This window comes from Aspergillus pseudotamarii (assembly GCF_009193445.1).
Source record: "Aspergillus pseudotamarii strain CBS 117625 unplaced genomic scaffold BDV38scaffold_74, whole genome shotgun sequence".
NCBI lineage: Eukaryota > Fungi > Ascomycota > Eurotiomycetes > Eurotiales > Aspergillaceae > Aspergillus > Aspergillus pseudotamarii.
Genome location: NW_022475088.1, coordinates 137,697 through 161,523, shown reverse-complemented (window position 1 = coordinate 161,523; position 23,827 = coordinate 137,697). Strand labels below are relative to the sequence as shown.

The window sequence follows — 23,827 nt, the reverse complement described above, 5'->3', positions numbered from 1 at the left end:
TTCATTGCAGCTGGATAAAGATATATTGGGCGAAACCTTTGACTCACTCTATTCGTGAGGCTTTTACGAAAGGGACAAGATGCTAAAAGCCAAAAGTAAAAAAAGACCTAGCCTTCCACCTCGTCTTCTCTAAGCTATCGCTGTCTACTTTGAGTATTTATACCTATCTCGGAAATATATACTTTGTTTGCACGGATAATCACGGGTCACTCTATAATAATCACACGAATTTTTCATTCCTCAACAATGGTAAATATCCATCAGATTACAAGAATACGAATCTTATGATCTGGGCCTCTACACTCAGAAAAGAAGAGGCTTAAGATGCAATGTCAGTTAACGATGACACCATACAATAATACACAGTCTTATAGGAGAAAAAGCGACAGTCATTCCACTATTATCTGCAAGTTCCCATTCCATGGTGGGGTCAGCGGTCGTATAGATAGTATTGCACAATCACTGTGGAGATTGCACCATCAATGATAAGAAATCCGATCATTTAGGAAATTTACAAAAGCCGCTAGATGAAGTTGGCATATAGGCAAGGGATTATGACTTGTCATACATTTCATGAGAAGGGCTCCGCTTGGCATTTTGACAGCACTTGAACAAACCTTCAACATACGCCACATAGAGCCATGAGCAACAAGGGAGAAGAGAAACCCACGACTCGAAGAGCAGCAAAAACGGTTGAAGAGAAATATGCAGATGTCACATTACGCATTATCGAAGACCATGGTGATGAGTTCGGGCCCCTAAGTCCTGAGAAGGAGAAAAGATTGCGCCGGAAGCTGTATTTGAATATTATGGTTTTGCTTTCTGCAATTAACATTGTCCTGTTTGTGAGTATACCTGCAGTTGCTTCATGGGTAAATTCTAATGATCGGCTTGTAGATAGACAAGTCTACACTTGGTTACGCAGCGATTCTTGGGCTTTTCGAAGAGACCGGCATTTCTAAAAAGCAGTACAACGATTTAAATACTGTGTTCTATGTCGGTATGAGCTATTGCACTTACCTCTGTTATATTGGAGCAATTGCTGACATTGATTCGAGGCTACCTTGCCGCGCAATGGCCGGGACACTATCTTATGCAACGTCTACCCTTCGGAAAGTTTGTCAGCGTCATCGTCTTTCTATGGGCAGCGGTTATTTTCCTTCACTGCGTAGCGACCAAGTTCGCCGGCCTAGTAGTCCTCCGACTTGCCCTCGGTGCAGTGGAAGCTGTCATTGTACCCGCGATGGAAATGACCATCGGCATGTTCTTCAACCGTCAGGAACAATCCTTCCTCCAGCCCATTCTCTGGGTGACTTGCCAAGGAGCTCCCATCGTTGCCGGTTTCATCGCATACGGTTTGCTCTACAGCCATGGCGCAGTTCTTCCTTGGAAGCTTTTCATGATCGTTACCGGTGGAATCACCTTCCTCCTCTCTATCTGGGTTTGGTTCTGCTACCCGAGTAACCCTGCCGAAGCTCGGTTCCTGACTCTGGAAGAGAAAGTGCATGTTATTCGCCGAGTGCACGACTCCAGCCAGAGCTCGATCGAACAGAAGCGGTTCAAAAGATCTCAGCTCGTTGAAACTCTGCGTGACCCTATATCTTGGCTCTTCGCACTACAGGCTTTCACTCTGATGTACTCAAACAATCTTACCTATGGCCAACAGAATCTTCTCACAACTTCTCTTGGTGTTTCCCAGCTTGGTTCCACGCTCGTCGCTGTGGCAGGGGGCAGCTTCGGTGTCGTACTCTGTATCATCGCCACCTTTGTACTGAAATGGTTCCCAAAATATCTAGCGATTCATGGACTTTTCTGGTGTCTCCCTGCTATCGCGGGCGGAATCGGCATGGTGGCGATCCCCTGGGACAATAAACTCGCACTCTTAGCCTGTATGCTTCTAGCGGGACATACGTACGGTATCACCTATATCATCGCACTCGGCTGGACGACGTCTTCTGCAGCTGGATACACCAAGAAACTCACACGCAACGTGATGTTCATGCTCGGCTACAGCGTCGGCAATCTCGTATCCCCGCAGATCTGGGTCCCCAGTGCTGCACCCAGATACTACGGTGCATGGGCGTCCATGATAGTGATAAGTTGGGCAGGCACGCCCGCTATCTTGTTTATCATTTGGTTTATTCTAGCGCGGCGAAACGAGGAACGGAGAAAGTGGATTGCGGAACTGAGTGACAGTGAGCGTGAGGAGGGCTGTGTGGAACAGCTGGATGAGAATGGGCAAATCATCCGAAGGAAAGTTGACCTTGCGATGCTGGATTTGACTGATCTGGAGAATAAGTTTTTTATTTACCCACTCTAATTGCTAGGTAGGCTGTGAAAGTACTAGAGACCTCAAGGTTCCATCAGTGATCTTGAAATGTACAATGTAGTTCCCACCCATATATTTCGCAATTAGGGTGGAATCTCGAGATAGATGCTAGATAATGCCTATTTACGCATACCACTTCGCCCACGGTTCTATTGCAAGTTGAGCCGTCATCGAAAGACGACGTAAGTGAAGGAGCAGGCTACGACCACCACTTTATGCAGTTATACACGCAACTAAGTGGTAAGTATACCGATTTGTCTGGATGGCAAGACACTCTCGCGTTTGGATTCGTCAGTCTAGTTATCCATTACATGAGAGTTAGGCCATTTGAAAAAATTGATCCAACAATATACTACTACAAAGGCAACAATAGGGAGATAACTTGCTACCCGAGTGGGCCATCAACAGGAGATATTCATGCAATTGAAAAAAGGCATGTCTAGCATAGATACAAATAGTGTCTCATAAGGCTAAGAACCATTCTGGAACCCGTGAACCAATTCATCTCAGTGCCAAACTTCCCTGGCGAAGATCATGTGACCGAGATTGTTGATAGTCGTTCGCTGGAAACTGTACTCCAAATAATGCAATCACCGCCCCAATTAGTCCAAGATATGGGGAAATGGACAAGAATCAGCGAAGGAAGCATAGAAGAACAAGAAAGCAAGAAGAGGCTAGAGATGCACTACATAACGGTCGTAAATCGTAGATTCCACCACACATGGTATCCTCCATTACAGTAGTAGGTTAGGAGAGATAGATGCGGAGCTGCCTATAGTCAGCATAGAGTCACTGGAAACGGTGCAAAACTGTACCTTCTGCTTCACAGGAGTGCGGCAGAGCGGGCATAGCACCGCTGCCTTTGGTCGAGACCGATCCGACCGCGCATGCTGCTCAGCACACCAGCGGCAAAGAATCGCATGTCCACAAGGAATGAGTACAGTATCCACAAGCTGACTCATGCAGATTTTACACTCGAGGTTGACAGTCAGCTCCTCGTCATCCTTGGGTTCCGGACGCCCATCCTTCTGATCGTCAAGCCCCTTTGCGTGCGACGCGGCTTCTTCCTGTTGACGACGATGGCGGCGAAGGTAGTTTTCCTCATATAGCTGCAAAGCATGCGTTTCACTGGAACGTGCGGAACGCAGTAGCTCTCTCATTTGGAGTCTTCGAGAGAGCTCAATTTGTTCCTGCTGAGTAAGTGGTGGGGGCAACTGAGTCTCGCTCCCCGTATTGGGCAAAACGTGCGATGTTCCAGTCATCGTAATGTGATTCCTGTGGATATGTGGGGAAAGTCCATTTGAGGTATTTGGCTCCCTTATAGACCGAGTTCGCAAATGTAAATTCTGAGAATTTGTCCTACTATGTAGCTGGTGCACAGATGGGGAACTTGAAGCAATACTATGAGTGCGATGCTGCCGCCTATGATGAATCGATGTAGATGTAGGGGAAACCCCTGCTTGTGGAAACTGGCCATATGGGCGAGATCGAAATGATGCCTGCCGATTAAGCGAAGGAGCTATAGGGACATTCTGGCCCGTTGCCCCTAGTGTTGCCGACTGGGTATTAGCAGCATTCGGAACTTGTGCCGTGTTTTGATATGGTATAAGCTGCTGTAAAGCCTGAGCGGGATAAGGAAAGACGTCTTGATAATAAGTATTCGGAGGTACGAATGGAGGAATGGTCTGCCCAGTCATCGCAGATGATCTTTGAAAGCCTGCTTGAGAAAGTTCAGACCCCTGAGGCCCATTATTCCCGTACTGAATCTGTTCAGTGCTGTCCAGGCTAACTGATTCGCCAAATTGGTTCTGCATATTAGGAAATGAGTCATTGCTGTGCAAGTATGGCGGAGGAAACGTAGCAAATTGGTCAGGAACCCGAGAAAAAGAGAGGCCGCTATGTGTTGTAGGTGTCCCAAATATGTTTGGACCTGGGAGATCTGATCATCGATTAGCAATTATGGGAATTGGAAAACGAGCATTACTTACAGAGACCACTGGCTGCGTTAGGAAGTCCATGCGGAAGATAAGGACTGGAATCAACAGCCTGCGCGCTCAGGATACTTTGGTTTGTAGAGTTCTGCATGTTCAGTGACCCAGAAGAATTCATACCCCCAGGACTGTTCATGACGGAAGCTGACAAGTTGGGATTAATCCTGGGGAGCTCAGTTATATTGCTTGAGTCCCAGGATACGACAGGTTGCGCCATCAGGAGAGACTCTGTCAGCAATTGCAGGTTATTGAGGATTGTTAAAGTCCCGTGACGGATGGACTGAAGCTCTTCTCGGAGAGTTTCAATACTACCAGACTGAGATAGACGATGGCGTGGAAGTGCTGTTTGAAAGGGGGCTCGAGAAGTGTCAGAGATGTTGTTCGAGTGGGACACTATGAAATCGCCAGGAAAGATTTCGGATGAAGATGGTATATTGGCAAAGGTGAGTAGCCGCAGATGGGGATTACAAGCACCCCAGTATTCTAAATCACAAGACACGGACCTGTGAGCGATCTAGACAGTGAAGGTTCAAGACAAAAATGCACTAAATAAACATGAAAGAACATTCGATGAGTAAAATTGCGTAGACAATCAATGCGACAGGAACACTGTGCAAGCATAGGGACTTCAACGATGGAAATACGGACCCTCACACCTCCAGCAGTATCTGCGACGGGTTGTTTCTATACTGTTTTGTATATTGTGCTCCTCTGCGGCTGATCGATTTCTTCCCGGTAGATCTGAACAATACAACATACACAAGCAACAAACCGAGCTCAGATGAAGACAGCCGATAGCATGCTTGTGAGTGCAACTTGTACTGGTAGGTGAAGGGGACCAAGCAAACATCGTTTATTGCCAGTCGGTCCCAAACTCATTGATAGGTAGACAAAGCAAGTATTTCGTAGATACTATGCTTCTAACCATGTCGTAGTCACATCCAGCCGATAACGAGCAGATGACGGGTCAACCGAAATATATAAGCACAAGGTGACGTCCAAATTCAAGGTTCCAAAGGAAATGCAGGGTGAATTATTGATAGGCAGCCGTCCCCAAAATCTGGTTCTAGTAGTTATACGGCAACTGCTGGCGACACAAGAGACCTCGGAGACATGATTTTGTTTGGTTCCACACTCTCCAGTGAGATAGCGGCTCCTAGGAAAGGAATAGCCACGAAAGCTGAACTTGAGCGGCAACGGGAGACTACCCACAAACTGACTTGTCGCCCTAGAGATGTTAAAGGACCTCAATTAGGCGCCTTCCTTTGGCTTTTGTTTATCTTTTTTCCCCTCCCTGCTTTTCTCTCCTTAAAGTATTTCAGATCAAGTCCACTATGGAGAGCCAAACGGAACGCAACCGTGAGAGGAAGCTGACGGCCTGACGTTTGGACGACGTTGCTAGCTCTAGACCTTAGCCCAGGCGAGTCGGGGGGAACAACATCAGCGCCTTGCACTAGACTGCGCCTAAGGGGCGAGAAAGTAAAAGAAACCACCAGGGATGGGCAAGGGTCTTTAGCCTCGGCGCCTAGAAGCCCACCGTGGAAGGTCTGCCCGGTTCTATCCAATTAGTGAGATCTTAAACCGAGTCTAGTTGCAGGGGGCGTTGGTGTTAGGTTGGGGAAGGGGTAGAAGAAATTAAAAAAAGGAAGGGGAAAAAAAGAAAGAAAATAAATCAATTAATTGGAAATTTAAATAGACAGAAAACGACACAGCAAGCTAGGACTTTCCCGGGTTGATCCCAGAGAAAGCAAGCAAAAGCTCAGGCGGATATCAAGGTTACACTTCGCATAAATGATCCACTAAATATAATGAATCAGGATTATAGTATATACGGTCCCGTCTGATGTTCCGGATGATCGCAAAAGAATGGGAAATCGGAAAATCAAAAGAGGGGAGCGGGAAGACAAGAAATACAACTCAGACAAAGACCCAAAGGACCGTCAGCGAACCGAGTGATCCACTGCTGCAGGGCCAGCCGACCAGAGTTGCATGAGCAATGAGAATGAGGAAGTCATGATGATAAGAAAGGGTAGGACTAGACCCAGATTGGCACGAGTCCCGAGTCGACCGATCGGCGACTTCAAGAGTGGGGAACAATTAGTTAAATTCAGATTGTTTGTCCTCCGTTGAATGTAGGAACTGATGACAGAATGACTGGATACTAAATGAAACATAACGATGGCCTGACTCCGCCGCTTTAATATCGAATGGGAGAGCACAAAGCGGCGCTGTTGGTTTGTTTGCTTTGGTTCAGAAGTTCACCCGCAACGTCATCAAGAGCTCCTGGGCTCCACTTAAGTTAGCTCCACTTCCACTTCATCCGGCGTGCTGGTAGTACTACCTTGTTGGTAAGTCACCTCCGCGGTGGATGCTGCTATCTCCGAGTCTTCTCCTTCAGGACAAAATTCTAGATTCATTTTTTTTTGAGTCTGATACCGCCGTTACCCTTTAAACGTTCCTTCTTGCAAGTGGACCAATCCATGAGATTCGCCCGGTGGCTGTCCGTGTGGCCAACCCTTCTATCGGTACCAAACAACATAACCAGACTTCCAATGTCCACTTTTACAATTCCGTGTGACCATGGCCAGCAATCCCTGTCTGTAAATTCCACGCCTGATCTCAACAAGGATGATCTATTGCGCTTCCCTGCTTTCCAGATCTGGCTGTCTACCCTGCAACAATCGTTAAAGCGGCAACAAGACCCCTCACACGAGTTCCACAAGGACCCTTATGTCCTACGCAAGATTGATATCCAGGCCGTTGATTTTTTCAAGGGAGGACGATTAGGGTTCGTGAAATTCAAAGCTGATGTATCGAACGGAGATGGAGAGTCACTTCCTGGAAGCGTTTTTCTTCGTGGGGGCAGTGTAGGAATGCTGGTAAGCCGCCCAAATCATCTCTCCTCTTTCACTTGTCCGTATCACTGTTTGACATTCACCTCTGTTGGTATTCCAATAGCTTTTGCTCCAACCAGATGACGTGCACCCCTCAATGGAAGACGAAAAGCGGGCGATTCTGACCATTCAGCCCCGCATTCCTGCGGGTTCCCTTGAGTTTGCCGAAATACCCGCCGGAATGCTTGACGATGCCGGTTCCTTTGCTGGAGGAGCAGCGAAGGAAATACAAGAAGAAACTGGCTTGACGATTCCTCAGGATGAACTGATCGATATGACCTCGCTTGCATTGCAATCAGTTGCAGGCCCCGAGGGCGTAGAGACATTGCAAAAGGCTATATATCCATCGGCTGGCGGAAGCGACGAGTTTATTCCTTTATTCTTGTGTCAGAAGCGGATGCCGCGTAAGGATATTGAGAAACTACAGGGACGATTGACCGGGCTACGTGAGGAAGGGGAGAAGATCACGCTAAAATTAGTTCCTTTGAAGGAACTGTGGAAGGAGGGATTACGGGATGGAAAGACACTCGCAGCATGGGCGCTGTATAAAGGACTCAAAGAGGAGGGGAAAATATGAATTAGACATGGGTCTTTCCCTGACGGCCGCGTCATCGAATTGCCGTAGGGCTTTACAGCAGAGTGTCGAATGGATATAAAGATGCATCACATTGACGTTTATAACAACGCTAAACCTCATCTATAAGCGGTAATTGAAAGTTCGTGCTATCAGCTGCTCAAATCTATAGCTTCCACTTCTGCGCAAGTTCGATACCCTCTGCTATTGTTCCCACGCGGGCATCAATAGCATATCCTTCGGCCTCAAGTTTTTTCATTTCTCCGAAAAGCGAGGCTAGCGGCACAGTGAAAGATTCGATGAATTCGTTTTCTTCGAGTTGTGGCTGAGGGTTTTGGTTCTCTGGTAAGGACATATCTACCCGGACATGAACCATATTGAGGTTAGTGTTACAAAAGCCGGGATCTGCGATTATATCTGTTAGCATTCTCCACTCGAATATCCTGGAATGCAACAAGACACCCCACGTGCAGTCAGATACGAAGTGCCACCATACCATTATACATCACGGTACTCGTTTGCTCCGCCACTCCCACATAGCCCGTTTCCTCCTTAAGCTCACGCACGGCACATTCTTCCACTGTCTCGCCAGCATCTATGAGGCCAGCCGGAACTTCAATAACCACCTTGTCAATAGGGGGACGATACTGTTTCTGGAGAAGGAGTTCTGGGCCCGTCGACTTGTTGAGAATGGTCACTATCCCCACGCCGTCAATTGCGCAGTTTGCCGGGCGGGTCTAAAAGTACAGAAGCAAGTCAGCTCGGTATTCTGACTAGAGGTCCTGCGCACCCAATCCTTCGTATAAGCAAGGGGGCTTCCTCCCATTGAGAACTTGGAGCCTTGGCACAATAGTAACCGGTGCGCTGGCTCAAAGAATTGGAATGACCTCACCTGCCGCTCTGCTGACTCCCACGTCCTTTCTACGCCGGTAGGATCCCGGTATGTAGTCTTGACTAATCTCGTCCATCTAGCCTCTTTAGGGTCCTGTGAAAATGAACACCAACATTAGTATAAATACGAAATCCCTAAGCCAGAAGATTTTATAATAATGAAATCAAATTCCAAAACATGAAAAGAGAATACATACCAAAGGACCCCTAGCAATAATCTCCGATCTCAAAGTCTTAGGATCAGACATGGTACCAAGCTCTAACGAAAACACGGAACAACCCGTTCAATTAACTCAATCCTACCCACAATCTAACCGTCAACACTCTAAGAGTCACAGGATAATCCAATAAAACCCCACCTATAAGTCAAGTACAATGGAAGTACTATATATGACGTTCTCTGGGGTAAAGGACACCACTTAGTGTTAGTTAATGCTAGCTCGGAGACGATGTTGTCGGAGGGGCCGCAGAAGGAGGGGTTAGATTGTCTTATCCACCGAAGGGCTAGCCCTAATCATATCTGGGGGTGGGGAAATGATTCCCGATTAGAAGTTTCTTGGAGTATACTTGTTCATGTACTTGTTATTGAATCGTTGATCTTGTATAATCTGTGAGTGTTTGCCTTCCTTGTTTTAAATTTAGAATGGCTACTCTTGTTGGCTATGAGGTAGTATGCATCATGAAGAGGGAGAGAGGTAACTAATGAAGGGAAGGAGCAGGTTCTAGTGTACGGTAACAGAAAGGAAAGAGGAATTTGGCGCCTCAGGCTTGCGCCTGTTATCCTTCGATCTTTAGGGTACTCTAGAACAGAAAATAGAGAATAGAGACCAAGCAAGGAGAAAAATCAAATATAAGTATATAAGCAGGTCAAAAATCAAACTTACAAAAAGCTCACCCTCCGTCCCCGGCGCTTTCAGCACCGGCGTCATAAGGAAAGGCTACGGAAACCTCGAAGGATTTTACTAGTAGGAGTCCTAGAGGCGAGCAGAGGCGGTTTCAAACCCTGCTCGAGCCTAGGACTAGGGGCCCTCGGAACCAAAGCTGGTGCCTTATGGCTCGACCGTCGAGGCACTTCCCCCGTGTTACTGGTATTCTCGGACACTTAAAACATCTGTTCACTATGATTGCAGGAAGATGTCTGGAAGAAGCAGCGGCGGCTGCGAGGGGCCTCGTGGATCAGGCAGCGGAGTAGCATGCCTGGGAGCGGTGAGTCGGGGACTACTAGTACCTAAGGCGTCTTATGGCCGATTTGTGGTCTCAGAAGCTTGGGCCAGTGATCTTACGCGATATGGAGCATGGGAAATATGTGGGCCATGATTGCCCCGGGATTGCTTGATTACGTGCATTTAGCGCTGCGGTCGTGTTCGTTTGAATGGTGGGCTGCCACTACTGTAATATCCCGTCTAGTAGGAACATAATTGGGGTTTGGATAAGAATTGTGGAGAACATTTCTATTGTATGTCTACAGTCTGTAGCTTTCCTCACTATGTATCTCTATCCATGGAACCTGTCTATGGATGAAGTAGAATAGTGTCAGAGACATAGATCCGATTATCGTGTTAAATAATCTGGGTCAAAAAGGGAAATGGTCGAGCCCTTGCAAAGGACAGACCCCGCGAACGGGTAAGCCGACCGAATGGAATTGAATATAATAGCCGGAATGAGAAATTAAGTGTAATCGAAGATAGCGGCCCATGTTCAATGGAGTCCAATTGCGCTTGCTGTCATTACTTCGTGTCGACGTTCGGGAGAGGTGATGACTGGTGAGAGGGATAGTCTGCTCAAGCTGACTCGATTTGAGAGAGACAGTCCTGGAACTCTGACCAGTCCTTCATGATGACTTTGGCGCCAAGATCCTTAAGGGCTTTCGTCATCTCGCGCTTCTTCTCATCGCCGGGGTAGCTGCCAACGTAGCCGATGACGTGGATGCCGGCACGGATGGCGCTAAGCGCACCAGACTTGCTGTCCTCGACAGTAACAGTCTCTTCCGACTTCTTATTGCACTTTTCAAGGGCGTGGAGGTAGATGGCCGGGTCGGGCTTAGAGGTGGGCTTGGGGAGAGAGGTTGCAGCACTAAAGACCATGTCCTCGTCAAAGAACTTGTCCTGTCCGACTTTCTTAATGGAAGCCTGGACACGGCGCAAGGCAGATGAGGAGACAACTGCCATGTGGTACTTCTTGGCCTTGTACAACTTCTCAAGTTCCTCGTTGGCGCCAACGCATGGCTGAGCTTTTGCTTCCAGCTTAGCAATGACTTTGTCCTCCTCCTTCTTAACGAACGCTTCAAGTTCGTCTTCAGGCATCTTGAAGTTGTACTTGGCTTGGAGGGAGATCATCATTCCACGGAAGTTCTGACCGACGAAGTCTTGGATCAGCTGGTCCCCTGTGTAGCGATCAGAGATGTCGCGGCTCTCCAAGATCTCATTTGTAAGGTCGGCGCATGCCTCAAAGGCCAACTCCTCGGAGAGGACTAGGGTGTTGTCGCAATCGAAGAAGATTTCGGTAATCTGAATAGTAGCAAGGTTAGTTGGCTATGGCTCAAGTAGTGACAGGTATCAGCATGGCTTAGGGCTAACCTTAGGCATGATGGCTGTGGTGTATTGTATTGGATTCTATGTATAGAAGTCAAGTGTAGATGTAATGTGAGGTTTGAAGGGAGATATCAAGAATTCACGGGTGAGGGTGAACAGACAGAATGAAAAAGAAAATGGGAGTGATGACCAGGGGAAGGGCTGTGGAGTGAATGGTACAAAGAAACTTTGGTTGTAGGGACAGTTGTACGCCTTTAAGTAGAATTGTGAAAAGAGGAAAATGCCTAAGGGGTTTCCGATCAATATACTTTTAAGGTACCCAACGCTACACATGAGAGTCCACCAGTGATTCAAAGGGGGGCATATCCATACAATGCGCATAATAACCCCTCCGAGGAAGGCGGCATGGCGGGGGCCTGAGGTCATATCGTGACGTTCGCGACTGGGCATGGGCCTATAATGGCGGCCGAGACACGGCGGCCATCGGGTCTACACCAGCACACTAAACTGAAGTTAGCAAGCACCCGCTGCCATTCCCTCTTCGGGTAACGCTGCCTGTCCCCTCTCACTAGCCCATTCAAGCATAGCGTTGTGCCCTGATGGAAATGTAAAGAAACCGGATTGCGCAGTTGCGAATCGGCTGGAAGACTCATTCCAGTGTTTTCAATCGATCCCCTTGTGTTCATCTTTCTTCAACTTTCTACGTGAACCATCCAATAGGATCGGAATTTTTACTACACCGGTGAGCTTTTTGTTTCTCTTTTCTTCCTCGATCCGTAGTGGGACAGATCCATTGAACAAGGCATACATTACGTACGGAGTAGTAATGCTGTACTTCCGTACAAAGCTGGCAACCTTCGGAATGATCCCCCTCAACTACTAATCTCTACTAGTAGTAGGTTGTCAGAGCAATTCTACATCCTGACCATTGTCGAGTCACCCGGGATGCTCATGCGAGGGGCCATATTCAGACAGGGACCAGTCTAAACGTCCGGAGGGCAGTGGTCCACGCCGAGCATGTTTGTTAGATGCCATGTTTTAGTAGTGATTTAGTCAGGAGAACTAAGCCACAGATCAGCTGATGATCTCTAAATATGCCAATATTATATTATTTGGAACCATCCACTATCTATTATATTTGTAGCCACCGCAGTGCATCAAAGAGTCAATGACACGTAACCTCAGCTACAGAGTCAGGCACCGATATCAGATATCAGCATACAAACTGCTGTAGGTACGTAGTACTACTACTACGTAGGTACAAATCTTCCATTCTCCACTCCGCGCGTGGATGAATCGATCTCTTGAACGCCACCGCCCAATGATATTGACCTTGATGGGGCCTGAGGCCAAGTCATTATTGGCTAATTTACCAGTACCGTTATGGGCCCCTCTTTTTTTCACATATGATCCTTCTGAGTAACTTGGACGGAGAGGACATAGTCTAGCAATAGTGAACTATTTCCTTTTTCAAGCAATCTACCTGTTGCTAATTTCGCCCCGAAACCTTCCCCTCCCGTGGCCAAAATGGGTAGTGATTCTGATCCCTTCCCGGTGTCCGTATCATCTCTTCATTTCCCCTCCAAAGAGCAAACTATTTCCCAAACGCTGTCGTCCTTGCGGCGATCAGCCCTCTCCATCACAAACCGACTTCAATCGATTGAAACCGACGCCACCTTTGTCCGTGAAGTTGCTGACTACTACGATCTCCCCTTGGTCGCCAACGAGAGATGTGGTAGTTGGTATATCCCACCGGAGGCCAAAGCTGGCAGCGCTTACTTCAAGAGCACGGATGGTCATATGGGCCAATGGGACTTTAGCTTCCGTAGACTAAACCTGCAGATTCTACCCATTTCTCAGAAGCATGGAGGGTAAGTGAGCGTATCACGGCTCCTTCAGAACCTCCCTTCGGTCCGCTTTTTCCTTGGACTACCGCTGACCACCAATGACGGCTGCAGCTGCATCATTGTTGACTCAACGCGCCGGGGGAAATGTAAGTGCTAACGACCACTTTGTTGATATTCGGCTGCTCGTGTCGCACTGTCTCACAAACCGCCAGTGATGCCTGATGCCTTATCCAAAACGGTTCCGATCTGGTGTGCGGTAATCAATCGAGCACTATTTCCGTCCGATACTGCATACCATCCCGTGCAATTTCCGCCGAATTTTTTAGGTGCCTCCGAAGAGTCACAGATTGAGCACAGGATCGATGGTTTTGTTAAATCGCTCAAGGTAACATTTCCCTATTTTCGCAAAAAGGGTGACCGTGCCCTATTTGAACATAGGCTGATTGGCTTCTAGGATCTCAAGCTCGATTTAGATGATCTCAAGCAAAAACTAGGAAAGCCCATTCGGGTCGCCTGGGCGAATCGCTCATATTTTTATCCAACTAATCTACAAAAGGGAGATGCATATAATCTCTTTGTTCTCTGCTCTGCTTCCAAGCGTGTCCACGGCGCGGAAATGTCGGAGGGTGGTTACATCCAAGGAGCAGGAGATGATAGTGAGGGTTGGGCGCACGGGCTAACGCCGCCAGTTTTCTGGGCACACAAGTCCACGCTTGCTGCAACCGGAGAGGAAGATCTACCGGAACTCATTGAGAAATTGGTAGAAGAGCACCGAAAGGAAGCTGGCGGCCAGCAAGCAACTTTGATAATGCCAACTCGAAACTTATACATCAGCCCAACAGACCCTCGATTAAACGAGGGTGGTACTTATGATTTAGTCATTGATTGCAACGGAAATCCGGAGGCTTCAGAGGGGAATCCAAAGCGACTAAACCTTGGTTGTGGAGTCTCTAAACTGGGGAGTCGCGACCTACGGAAGCATCTACATCAGGTTCTCGCCTTCGCCAATTCTCAGCTGGAGTCGAACCCGTCACAATCACTGCTCGTAACATGCGAGTCTGGGAAAGATCTTTCCGCAGGCGCTTTGCTCGCCATATTGTGCCTATGTTATGATGACCAGGGCAAGTATTCCTACATCCGATCCCTATGTGATCATGCTAATCATACAACAGGAATCTTTGCTGGATCTCATGCGAAAAATAAGATCGACAAGCAATTCATCCGACAGCGACTTGCGTGGATCGTGTCATCCAAGCATGACACGAACCCTTCACGCGCTACACTCCAATCTGTTAACGCGTTTCTTATGGAACGACCAGATTATTAATAGGTAGATTCTTTGGCATTTCACCTGTGGCTCAGGTGCACCTTTATTCATCATACGTCCTAGCGTGGATCTATTCGTTTTCAACGGCCTCCACAATAGCTCCAGCGCTTCCCTGATCCAGGGCATTCAACACAGCCATATCCTCCTCGCTGATTTCAAAGTCAAATACATTGGCATTGGCCACAATCCGATCAGGGTTATCGGACTTGGGCAGCGGTACCCATTCCTTCTGTAGAGCGTAGCGTACCAAGATCTGCTGGGTTGTCTTTCCATATTTCTTCGCCAGGTCGACAAGTGTAGGATCGTTGGCTTTATAGTTGCGCACAATTGGAGAGTAAGCCTCAACAATGATGCCATGCTTCTTACAATACGCATCGACGACTCGCTGTTGACACCAGGGATGGAGCTAATGGGTAGATAGTTAGTACCGTTCACACTCGCCTATAAAATCACATCCAGGACAGACAAGCTCACCTCAATCTGGTTCACATGCGGCGGCCAAACCTTCGCATATGACTTTATCTCCTCAATGTGCTTCACGCCCCAGTTGCTAACACCAATGCTCTTTGTCTTCCCTTCCTCAAGGAGTCTCTCCAGCGCCTGCCACATCTCCTTCCGGCCCGACGCGCCCGAGTTGGCGCTGTGAATCAGAAACAAATCTACATATCCATCCGGACCCCCTATCTTCTCCACGCTGGCCAGCAGCTTACTATAGGTCGCTTCAGGCGAGCCACCGGGGACAAGGATCTTAGTAGTCACGAAAATGTCGCTGCGCGGGATGCCCGAGTCGCGAATCGCATCGCCGACCTCCTTTTCATTCGCGTAAAACTGAGCCGTATCAACGTGGCGATAACCCGCCTTTAAAGCATTCAAAGTAGACTGCACACACTGAGTCGGTGGCGAGCGATAAACACCGAACCCAAGGCGCGGGATCTTCACCTCCGACTTGGGGAGGGGTAACAAATCCGTAATGGTAAGTTTCGCAGCCATGATAAAATCACGCAGGGGTCGCACAGCAAAACCCAAAATTTAAAATAAATAAAATAAAAATCAAAAACAGAGTCTAAGCTCAAGACAATACCGTAAAAGCCGACCGACTCAACAAACAAAAATGTAACCAGGTAACTCGAGACCCGAAGCAGCAAGCAGAAGGGATTCGGCTGTGGTAGGTTGCGCGGGAGACAATTACCCCTCCCGACACATGATATCATACCAAAACGAAACCCTTCCAGTCTAAACCCCTTCCGGTGGAAATAGCTTTGACTACTGGATCGGGTAAAGTCAACATGATGAACTCCATCCGAACTTAACTTCTCATCTCGGTTACATTCGCTCTGACGATTGCGATCGTTACACTCCTCCTGCTCTGCCGAACCCGTCCGGGGTCTTGACTTGCTTGAATCCTAGCGAAGAATTCGTACATACCCTCCCCCAGGACCTCCCTTGCTTGAATACGGGAACGTACCACGCAGGATCGAATCTCTACCGTCCCACGTGTGCCTCCTCTGTACGACGTTCAATGGAATGTAAGGGATCGGGCTGCCATCCCTTGCGGCGAGACGGTTTTCATGATGCGTACAGTTGGGTTTGTCGGGCAGAATAGACTTTTTTGTCTTTTGGTTTTTTATTTTTATTTTTATTTTTTGAGAGAGAAATCTTATGATGTAGTCATCATTGTCGCTGGGTAAATATATCAGGTTTATTCATTTGAATACGGATATGCGGTATATACTTGCAGGTGGCTTTTAATCCCTCATTATGCATGACAGAACTCCGTACTAGTACTACTTCAATTGGGATCAAGTAGAATACAAATAAAAAAATTATTATGCTTTCGGAATTGCCGTCCTTGGCTTAGCATGGATGTACAACTGTTTTACAGGGATTGTACCGATTCGTGAGCATATACTTTGGAGAAAGGTACGATGTCCGCAAGTTTTCTCGAAATAGATTTATAACTTTTTTTCCTTTTTTCCTGTTTTTTTAACCCTTAAAACAAAAAGAGCAGTTGAATGAGAGGATTCTTCTTTATATATGTTCTATCGTTCATAAATATACATAGACACATTGATGCTAAAAACGCGACATGACTATAAACAAAAGACGGGTATCTGTACAGGGTATTCCGTTCACCGGCAGGAATGACTTCGGCTAACCCATGGCGCCTGTGTTGGGGGAGTACCCAACCTATGACTTGTATCTCAAGGCCATAAAGAGGGGGTGCAGGCGGTATTTGAAACTATTACGTAAATTTAATCACACCTTTGCAATTCCCCTCGTCCTCATGTCATGATGATTCTGCTGACAGGCAGAGAAATGAGGGATCCACAACGCCATTGATAATACCAAGCTACTGGTTTTATCATTGGATTAGCCACTGTGTCCGCCTGCCGTGGGACGGCAAGGGATAGCTAGCTGAAAGTCAAAAATTTAAGCTGGGGGACTGCATGAAAAGACGCCTCTAACGCTGCCCTCGCGGTAATTGTTGATCTGGCATGATAGTATTAGCATTTAAATCTAGATAGAAGAGAGGATAAGGCAAAACTTACAATATCATCGACACTGGAGTAGGTGCCACCAACAAGCGTGACAAGACCGATGAGTAACACGATCACATTGATAGCACCCAGAGCAAGGTTCTTGGGCTCATTCCATTTGCCCTCGCGAATGAGAATGAACCACATCAGGGCCGGGAAGTAGAAAGTGAAGCCGGAGACGAAGAGGGCCGAGCAAATCGACAGCAGATCGTTGAAAAAGGGGATAACCTCAGCGATAACAAAAGCGACGATGGTAGCTACAGTGATAACGGCCAACCAGGTAATCCAGCCCATCTTGGTGTTGATGTATCGGATAGGAGAGTTCTTGAAAATGCGGCCGTGAACCAAACGGCCCAGCACGACGGTGTTGATAGAACCACTGATGAAAATAACGGGAAGGGCGATACCGAAGGCCACTTTGCTCAACAAATTGCCAGCGGACAGCAGAGCGGGGCTACCCACATCAACACCGACGAAGGCATAGATCAGCGAACCAGTCAGGGTGTAGATAATAATCTCGGTAATACCCAAAGCCCAGATAGACTTGACGTAGTCCTTAGGAGTGTGCATTTCGTCCATGAAGGAGAATTGGCAGAGAGCGAAACTGTAGGCGAAGATAATGTTGGAGATTGCAATGAAACCGTCGGTGAAGGTGAGGCCTTCCTGTGGCCAGGCAGACCAATTGACATTAGAGAGTCCAATTTCCTGAGTGTTCTTGACACCAGTGCCGATGATGGTGATGCCAATTGCGGCAATAATCGAGACGAAGTCGATGTAACCCAGAATAGCCATTTCGGTGAAACTCGGCGGTACTGCGAGGAGCAGCAGAATCACAGCAGACACGACTCCCCAAACAACGGAGCAGACATCACTGCTAGTGATGTTCACAAATGCAATCGTACCAGTCAGACAATGCGAGCCGGTAAGGAAGAGAAGTTCCAAGATGAGCATAATGTTGATCAGTTCTTTACCGAAGCGACCAAACATAAGCTGGCCAGCATCGGGGTAGTGAGCGACATGTGGGAACTTCAATTTCACTTGACCGATAATGTGACTAGTATAGACAGCGACAAGACCCAGGCCAACGGTACAGATGACACCAGCCACCATACCAAGCTTCGCAAAACTAGAAGGAATGGACAAACTTCCGAGGGCAACGGCCTCCACAATAAGCACGACGGTGAGACGCTTCCAACCAAGACGGCTGAACTTATGGATACCATCCTCGACAATGTCCCTTTCCCTCTCATCCATTTCACCAACTAAGTCCCCATCATAGTGAGGGAGGACACCCTTCTCGGCCCCGGCCTCCATGGCTTTGTTATTGGCCTTGTCGAGGTCAGAGATATCTTCTGAAGAGTGGCCCATTGTGAAAGCTGGTGGGAGGGTGGAGGAGATGCTGGTAAAATGAGAACGAGGAAAGGGCGAGAAGGGGAAAAAAAAAATGTGGGCTGTTTCCCTGTCGGACCACGTTCCTGAGAGTCTGGGAAGAGAGCAGAATTTGAGGAAAGTCCGGCCACGGCAGTTATATAATCGAAGTAGCAGACTTGGACCGATTTGGAAGCCAGCGGAAAGGACTCGGAAGGGCACCGTATACTTTGCCACTAAGCCTCTGTGCCCGCCGGTTGCCCAAGAGTGCTTGCATGAAAACTGCTGTGGTGTGATTGGGTTTGGAATTTCGAAAGAATAATGATAGTGCGTTTTTTCTGTTACTAATAAGATTTGGTGGCGTTACGTTTATCTTGAATGGTCGAACCATATGGAGAACAAGCTCACTCCAGCTGTTGGTCTGACCAACTAGATCTTAGTCTGGCCCGTCCACGAATCCGGATCTGACCTAGTGTGAAACTCTCGGGCTTTCGGTCAATCAGCCTCAGCCACCGAATGATAACGGGAGAAGAAAAAAAAATTAATTACAGAGGCTAATTGTGACATGATTGCAACTGGTAAGAGTAAAACGTGGGGATGCTGGGGACAAAAGTGGGCATCACTCATACTCCTCCCCAATAGGCAACCTTGATAATGCGTCTCTTCGGTGGGTTATCAGTTTCTAAAGTGAACGACAACGTGGCAAAGTAAAGGAAATGCGGTAGCAGTTCTCCATTCCTCTGTCTCTTGTCACGCAATACTTATTCCAACCAACACTCTCAGTCAAGAGGCCATTGATTATATCGCACCGCTTAATACCCCATACCTAGCAATACGATTACGGTTTGCCTAAAACCTTCTATTACCTAAATCACTACCACCATCATTTTGTGGGGATCAATTTTCCACCATTGAACATACTCTAGACTTCCAACTAATTTTAGGCTTCTTTTGGCAATTCATGCATAGATTCCTCTGAGCGGGCCATGTTGGAGAACATTGGAGAACCGACAGGGATATGCGGTGGGTAGACGCGGCGACAGAATAAGATGGGGTCAGATGGTGATGTGACCATGACTTCTACCGAGTATGCCATGTGCAACAATTCTATGACAAACTGCCAAGTTCTGTATAGCTCCCTAAGCTATATCGCTACCAATATATTCGCTCGCCCAATCCCACCAAGACTTCTTGGAAGTTCTAGGCGCTTCAAAACTTTTACTCTTATGCATTTGTCAGAGGGCTTGGTAAGCCCTACTAGGTTGCCTGATGAATGCCTGAGCCCTGCCAAGTTTTCAAGGTTCCAAAAGCGGCATGCCGCATTGGTTGCAGTAACGTGGGCCCTTACAGCTTCGGGCTCAGTAGCTTTCCTGAATCTTCCGAAGGATCGGCACCATTGCCCGCTTCTTTGAACTTTCATTAATCAAATTCTAACTCTTGAGGGGATTTAATATACTTGCAGATCCGGACAAGTACTCCGTACATAGTGAGCGGTACTATAATTTCAAGCTTACTGCGCTACCTGAAAATGTCCTAACCTTCTTTGCGTAGGAAATTCTTTCTTTCTAAAGAGCCTTAGGTGCCCGGTATTATGATGGAATGTTTCGCCGTAGAATATCCGTTATCAGTTAATACGATTCCTATTGATAGATAATATCTCTTTATCTTTAGGTTAATATGTATGCCCCCTTTGTTACAAGGAAGCTCTTATCGCCTTTCTACGATCAAGCGGTGAATATCTTTGAAGGTATCTACTCCTTAAAAGGGGTAGTATCATGAAAATCTGGATAGTATGAGACCAGAGCGGGTTAGCTTCGGCTCGGGAGATGAGAAAGGGAAGCATACCGAAACGGACACATAAACGAAGACGTGTTGAAGAGGAGAAGACTCCGCATAAGTTCAACAATGTCCCAGTCTGGAGAAAGGATCTTCGCCCGTGGAAAACCGAGAACTTGAGACATTTCCATTCTTTCTTGTCAAGGAACTCTGAGTGTTTGTTGGAACCTCGACGCTGAAGTATCCAAAAGTTAAATTATCTTCTTTTTCGCTCTCCCTCCCTCTTCCTTTCCCTTCTTCATCTTTATTTTCGTCAATACAAAAAAAAAAAAAAAAAAAAGACCAATCCATCATTGTTACATCCTGGTCTCAAATTCTAGAAATTCACTACGAATAGTTTTGTTGAGTTCCTTGCGAAACCTGGGGAAATGCAAGACTTGGTTTGTCTGTTTGGTGAGGTTGATATTCACGGTTCAGTGTGGTGTTCATAGTGGTTGCTCTACCAATATAATGGTCCTCGTCATAATATTATCTTTTTTTTTCTCTTCTAAAATTTCCCTTTCCCCATGCTGTGACCTGCATATAAGCTAAAATGTCCCATCGCTGGAATCTGTGGAGAGAGTTTCACCCAAAGATTGACATGAAGAATGGTTTTGGTTGCTGTGGGGGCGGCGAGGGTTTGTTGACATAGCCAACTAAGGGATAGCGGTGCTGCCTTCGAAGTACGAACTCCTAATCTTAGCTCACTAATTATTGCCCTCTCCGCTCACTGTGCTTCCAGCCACTAAAACAGGCTGCACACTTGCATCGTTTACCGCTTTGTTTCTTTTCTAATTAGTTCCGGCTGAAGATCCTACCATTTCCATTCAAGGACTACCCCTCTATCAAATTGTATCCCTCGTCTGTGCTACTATTCGACGCTATCTCCAACCTCCCTTCGGATCAGCCCTGAATGTCCTCAACCATTACCGTGATTCACCATGTTGACCGTTGAAAATTCATGGGTCAATGTTCAGCAGAAAACCTTTACGAAATGGTCAGTTTCCTTTAGCCGCTCACTGTTGCTTCCCCTCGATCGGAGTCGGCCCCGTGCGTCTATCGGTCCCCCTTGATCTCATCTTGTCTTAATTTGTCTCATCCAATTTTTGGTCCCACTCGGCTGACGCTGTCAATCTTTCAGGCTCAACGATAAGTTGAAGGTTCGAAGACTTTTCATTGAAGATCTAGTATCTGACCTCTCCAACGGCGTGAGTGAGCCCCGCTATCCGATACCTCGATAAGCTTCCCCTTGCCTCTACCAAGACGTCGGAGGTAAAAATAATCGAAAAAGGAGAGGGAGTGAGAGACATGGTGCGCAGAGACTTACACAGCTAACACAGATCATCCTCATTCACCTTCTCGAAATCCTCGGCGGCGAGCCCCTCGGTAAATATGCCTCGAATCCCAGATTGCGCGTGCAAAAGTTTGAGAATGTCAACAAGAGTCTGGACACTATAAAGGGGAGGGGAATTCAGATGACAAACATCGGTGCAGAGGACGTTGTAGATGGTAATAGGAAGATCATCTTGGGACTAATATGGACTCTCATTCTGAGATTCACCATCAGCGATATCAATGAGGAAGGTATGACCGCAAAGGAGGGTCTGTTACTGTGGTGTCAAAGGAAAACTGCATGCTACGAAGAAGTTGAGGTCCGGGACTTTTCCACCAGCTGGAACGATGGCCTGGCGTTTTGTGCCCTTCTGGATATCCATCGCCCTGATTTAATCGACTTCGACGCACTTGATAAAAAGGACCACCGTGGAAACATGAAATTGGCATTTGAAATTGCTGCTAATGAAATTGGCATTCCCGACCTGCTTGACGTGGACGATGTCTGCGATGTCCCAAGACCTGATGATCGGTCGTTGATGACTTACATCGCGTATTGGTTCCATGCCTTCTCCCAGCTGGAGCGAGTCGAGAATGCCGGGAGACGAGTCGAAAAGTTCATCCACAACATGCATGGCGCTTGGGAGATGCAGAACTCGTATGAAAGAAGAATGAAGGAACTTCTGCGCCTCATTAGAGCCCAACGCGAGGAATGGAAGAACGCTTCTTTCGAAGGAACGTACAAGGATGCCAAAGACCAGGCCTATCAATTTTCCTTGTACAAGAAAAAGCAGAAACGACAATGGGTCGCTGAAAAATCCGACCTTGCTGCCCTGTTGGGTAACATCAAAACTAAGCTCAGCACCTACCGTCTCCGGCCTTATGACCCCCCTGCAGAGCTAAGTCTTGAGGTTTGCGACCAGGAGTGGGAATGTCTGACGCGCGATGAGCATGAACGTAGTCAGCTCATCAACGAGACGATTCGAGATATCAAGAATGCCCTACGTCGTTCCTTCGCGGACAAAGCGAATGACTTCGCACTAACTTTGAAGACTCTATCTCTTGCAATATCCGGTCTTGATGGCGATGTAGAAGACCAGTTAGCCCATGTTAAGAGACTCAATGACAACCTTCCTCCCCTTGATGCGTTTTTAGATACTATTGCGGAGATAGACGAGCAGTGTGTGGAAGCGAACATTGAAGAGAACGATTACACAACATATACACTAGATGAACTCTCCTACGAGTTAAGCCTAGTCAAGTCGAGCATCTCCAAGAAGCTAGCTTTCCTTGACAATCAGCTTGTGGCTCGAAACATGACGAATCTGACCCCGATCCAGTTGGAAGAGTTTGAATCAGTATTTAGACATTTCGATCGCGACTCCTCAAACACTCTTCATGAGCTTGAGTTCTCTGCTGCCCTTGCCAGTCTTGGACTAGTATATGACGAGGATGAGATGCACGAGGTATACGTTGAGACGTGTGGCCCAGCTAGACTAGCACAGAACGCTGGTGTTAGCTTCGAACAGTTTATCCGTTTCATGGTCAGTGTGACTGAGGATCAAAACACAGCCGAACAAGTGTTGCAGAGTTTCCGTGAGGTCGCAGATGGCAAGGTATGTTGCAACAGGAGGCTACGTCGCCCTGTTTAGTGCAATCACTGACTATGAATAGCCATATGTCACTGAACTTGATCTTCGACACTCGCTTATTCCCGATGAAGTTATTGACCATCTTGTTCAAACCATGCCTAGGCATGAAGTATTTGACCGAGGTGAAGACCAAAATGAACCCAAGTACGACTACTACAGCTTCATGGAGAAGATGATGGAGAGTGGCAACCGTGGACAGAGTGATGCCGCTTCCAATGGCGGGGTTTAATAAGGTTTCGTATCGCACCATTGGCGTTTTGTCTTTTCTTCACATCCTCTAATACTTTTCTATTGGAAGCTGCTACTGGTGTTCTCTGGAGCTATAGGGAGGGGTATGTCTTGATCGGCGACCACATGGAATATGCATACCGGACTATGACGAGACTTTTGGTGTTCTTGCATCGCATCCTGGATTTACTTTGTCTCTACTCCCTTTATGATGCCTGTTGGCAATTGCTCACATGTACACCACATTGGTGGGGGCAGAAGTAGTTATGGAAATAAACAAAGTATCTATAACGAAAGCTGTAGTGTTAATGAGATGTCTTCGCCATGGCGATTGCCTATGACCGAGTATACGAAATCGCAACCTGTACAGTATTTATTAGGGGCTGCCAGCTCATGAACCTGGCAGAAGGGCATACGCAGCGGAGGAATCACATGAACTGTGATTACTAACTTATAAATTACTAAGATTATCTAAATCAACTATACTAACTGCCTAGATTTCTTTAGGTAT

At 47.2% G+C, this 23,827-nt stretch overlaps 9 protein-coding genes across 9 annotated transcripts; 4 read left to right on the top strand and 5 right to left on the bottom strand.

Annotated features, from left to right (window-relative positions):
• Window positions 1-193: 193 nt before the first annotated feature.
• BDV38DRAFT_296545 (major facilitator superfamily domain-containing protein) lies at window positions 194-2,320 on the top strand (the record flags this gene model as incomplete). Its single annotated transcript, XM_032062950.1, has 3 exons — window positions 194-845; window positions 898-1,000; window positions 1,059-2,320. The coding sequence occupies exons 1-3, from the start codon at window positions 642-644 to the stop codon at window positions 2,318-2,320; spliced, it is 1,569 nt and encodes a 522-aa protein (XP_031909022.1). The 5' UTR covers window positions 194-641.
• A 694-nt stretch (window positions 2,321-3,014) lies between these two features.
• On the bottom strand, window positions 3,015-4,537 carry BDV38DRAFT_274754 (C3HC4 finger protein; the record flags this gene model as incomplete). The annotated part of the gene is made up of 3 exons (XM_032057894.1): window positions 3,015-3,101; window positions 3,145-4,259; window positions 4,318-4,537. The coding sequence occupies 3 exons, from the start codon at window positions 4,535-4,537 to the stop codon at window positions 3,015-3,017; spliced, it is 1,422 nt and encodes a 473-aa protein (XP_031909021.1).
• A 2,335-nt stretch (window positions 4,538-6,872) lies between these two features.
• Window positions 6,873-7,791, top strand: BDV38DRAFT_287305 (putative NUDIX family hydrolase; the record flags this gene model as incomplete). Its single annotated transcript, XM_032060827.1, has 2 exons — window positions 6,873-7,199; window positions 7,279-7,791. The coding sequence occupies 2 exons, from the start codon at window positions 6,873-6,875 to the stop codon at window positions 7,789-7,791; spliced, it is 840 nt and encodes a 279-aa protein (XP_031909020.1).
• BDV38DRAFT_198294 (MutT/nudix family protein) lies at window positions 7,627-9,400 on the bottom strand. Its single transcript, XM_032052402.1, has 5 exons — window positions 9,039-9,400; window positions 8,877-8,978; window positions 8,681-8,773; window positions 8,285-8,525; window positions 7,627-8,193 (listed from the first exon to the last, which is right to left on the bottom strand). Exons 2-5 carry the CDS (start codon window positions 8,925-8,927, stop codon window positions 7,955-7,957), a joined length of 624 nt encoding a protein of 207 aa, XP_031909019.1. The 5' UTR covers window positions 8,928-8,978; window positions 9,039-9,400; the 3' UTR covers window positions 7,627-7,954.
• Window positions 9,401-10,228: 828 nt separating this feature from the next.
• Window positions 10,229-11,448, bottom strand: BDV38DRAFT_198192 (HAD family hydrolase). The gene is made up of 2 exons (XM_032052400.1): window positions 11,256-11,448; window positions 10,229-11,186 (listed from the first exon to the last, which is right to left on the bottom strand). The coding sequence occupies exons 1-2, from the start codon at window positions 11,262-11,264 to the stop codon at window positions 10,461-10,463; spliced, it is 735 nt and encodes a 244-aa protein (XP_031909018.1). The 5' UTR covers window positions 11,265-11,448; the 3' UTR covers window positions 10,229-10,460.
• An 891-nt stretch (window positions 11,449-12,339) lies between these two features.
• BDV38DRAFT_198145 (initiator tRNA phosphoribosyl transferase family protein) lies at window positions 12,340-14,561 on the top strand. The gene is made up of 5 exons (XM_032052399.1): window positions 12,340-13,081; window positions 13,169-13,203; window positions 13,270-13,442; window positions 13,512-14,178; window positions 14,230-14,561. The coding sequence occupies exons 1-5, from the start codon at window positions 12,738-12,740 to the stop codon at window positions 14,382-14,384; spliced, it is 1,374 nt and encodes a 457-aa protein (XP_031909017.1). The 5' UTR covers window positions 12,340-12,737; the 3' UTR covers window positions 14,385-14,561.
• Window positions 14,229-15,996, bottom strand: BDV38DRAFT_260046 (aldo/keto reductase family protein). The gene is made up of 2 exons (XM_032055880.1): window positions 14,859-15,996; window positions 14,229-14,790 (listed from the first exon to the last, which is right to left on the bottom strand). The coding sequence occupies exons 1-2, from the start codon at window positions 15,372-15,374 to the stop codon at window positions 14,455-14,457; spliced, it is 852 nt and encodes a 283-aa protein (XP_031909016.1). The 5' UTR covers window positions 15,375-15,996; the 3' UTR covers window positions 14,229-14,454.
• Window positions 15,997-16,814: 818 nt separating this feature from the next.
• BDV38DRAFT_274748 (putative amino acid transporter) lies at window positions 16,815-18,289 on the bottom strand (the record flags this gene model as incomplete). The annotated part of the gene is made up of 2 exons (XM_032057893.1): window positions 16,815-16,874; window positions 16,934-18,289. 2 exons carry the CDS (start codon window positions 18,287-18,289, stop codon window positions 16,815-16,817), a joined length of 1,416 nt encoding a protein of 471 aa, XP_031909015.1.
• A 2,096-nt stretch (window positions 18,290-20,385) lies between these two features.
• BDV38DRAFT_260040 (CH domain-containing protein) lies at window positions 20,386-23,808 on the top strand. Its single transcript, XM_032055879.1, has 4 exons — window positions 20,386-21,101; window positions 21,246-21,312; window positions 21,445-23,052; window positions 23,111-23,808. Exons 1-4 carry the CDS (start codon window positions 21,046-21,048, stop codon window positions 23,315-23,317), a joined length of 1,938 nt encoding a protein of 645 aa, XP_031909014.1. The 5' UTR covers window positions 20,386-21,045; the 3' UTR covers window positions 23,318-23,808.
• Window positions 23,809-23,827: the final 19 nt, after the last annotated feature.

Excerpts from the sequence above, each read along its gene's own strand:
- BDV38DRAFT_198294 (XM_032052402.1), bottom strand. The coding sequence starts at position 8,927 with ATGTCTGATCCTAAGACTTTGAGATCGGAGATTATTGCTAGGGGTCCT. Across the intron at positions 8,774-8,876 it reads TTATTGCTAGGGGTCCTTTG|GACCCTAAAGAGGCTAGATG; the intron begins GTATGTATTCTC and ends TCATTTTCACAG. Across the intron at positions 8,194-8,284 it reads GAGTACCGTGATGTATAATG|ATCCCGGCTTTTGTAACACT; the intron begins GTATGGTGGCAC and ends ATATAATCGCAG.
- BDV38DRAFT_198145 (XM_032052399.1), top strand. The coding sequence starts at position 12,738 with ATGGGTAGTGATTCTGATCCCTTCCCGGTGTCCGTATCATCTCTTCAT. Across the intron at positions 13,082-13,168 it reads ATTTCTCAGAAGCATGGAGG|CTGCATCATTGTTGACTCAA; the intron begins GTAAGTGAGCGT and ends TGACGGCTGCAG. Across the intron at positions 14,179-14,229 it reads CCTATGTTATGATGACCAGG|GAATCTTTGCTGGATCTCAT; the intron begins GCAAGTATTCCT and ends ATCATACAACAG.
- BDV38DRAFT_260046 (XM_032055880.1), bottom strand. The coding sequence starts at position 15,374 with ATGGCTGCGAAACTTACCATTACGGATTTGTTACCCCTCCCCAAGTCG. Across the intron at positions 14,791-14,858 it reads CGCATGTGAACCAGATTGAG|CTCCATCCCTGGTGTCAACA; the intron begins GTGAGCTTGTCT and ends TCTACCCATTAG.
- BDV38DRAFT_260040 (XM_032055879.1), top strand. The coding sequence starts at position 21,046 with ATGTTGACCGTTGAAAATTCATGGGTCAATGTTCAGCAGAAAACCTTT. Across the intron at positions 21,102-21,245 it reads CAGAAAACCTTTACGAAATG|GCTCAACGATAAGTTGAAGG; the intron begins GTCAGTTTCCTT and ends TCAATCTTTCAG. Across the intron at positions 23,053-23,110 it reads GTGAGGTCGCAGATGGCAAG|CCATATGTCACTGAACTTGA; the intron begins GTATGTTGCAAC and ends GACTATGAATAG.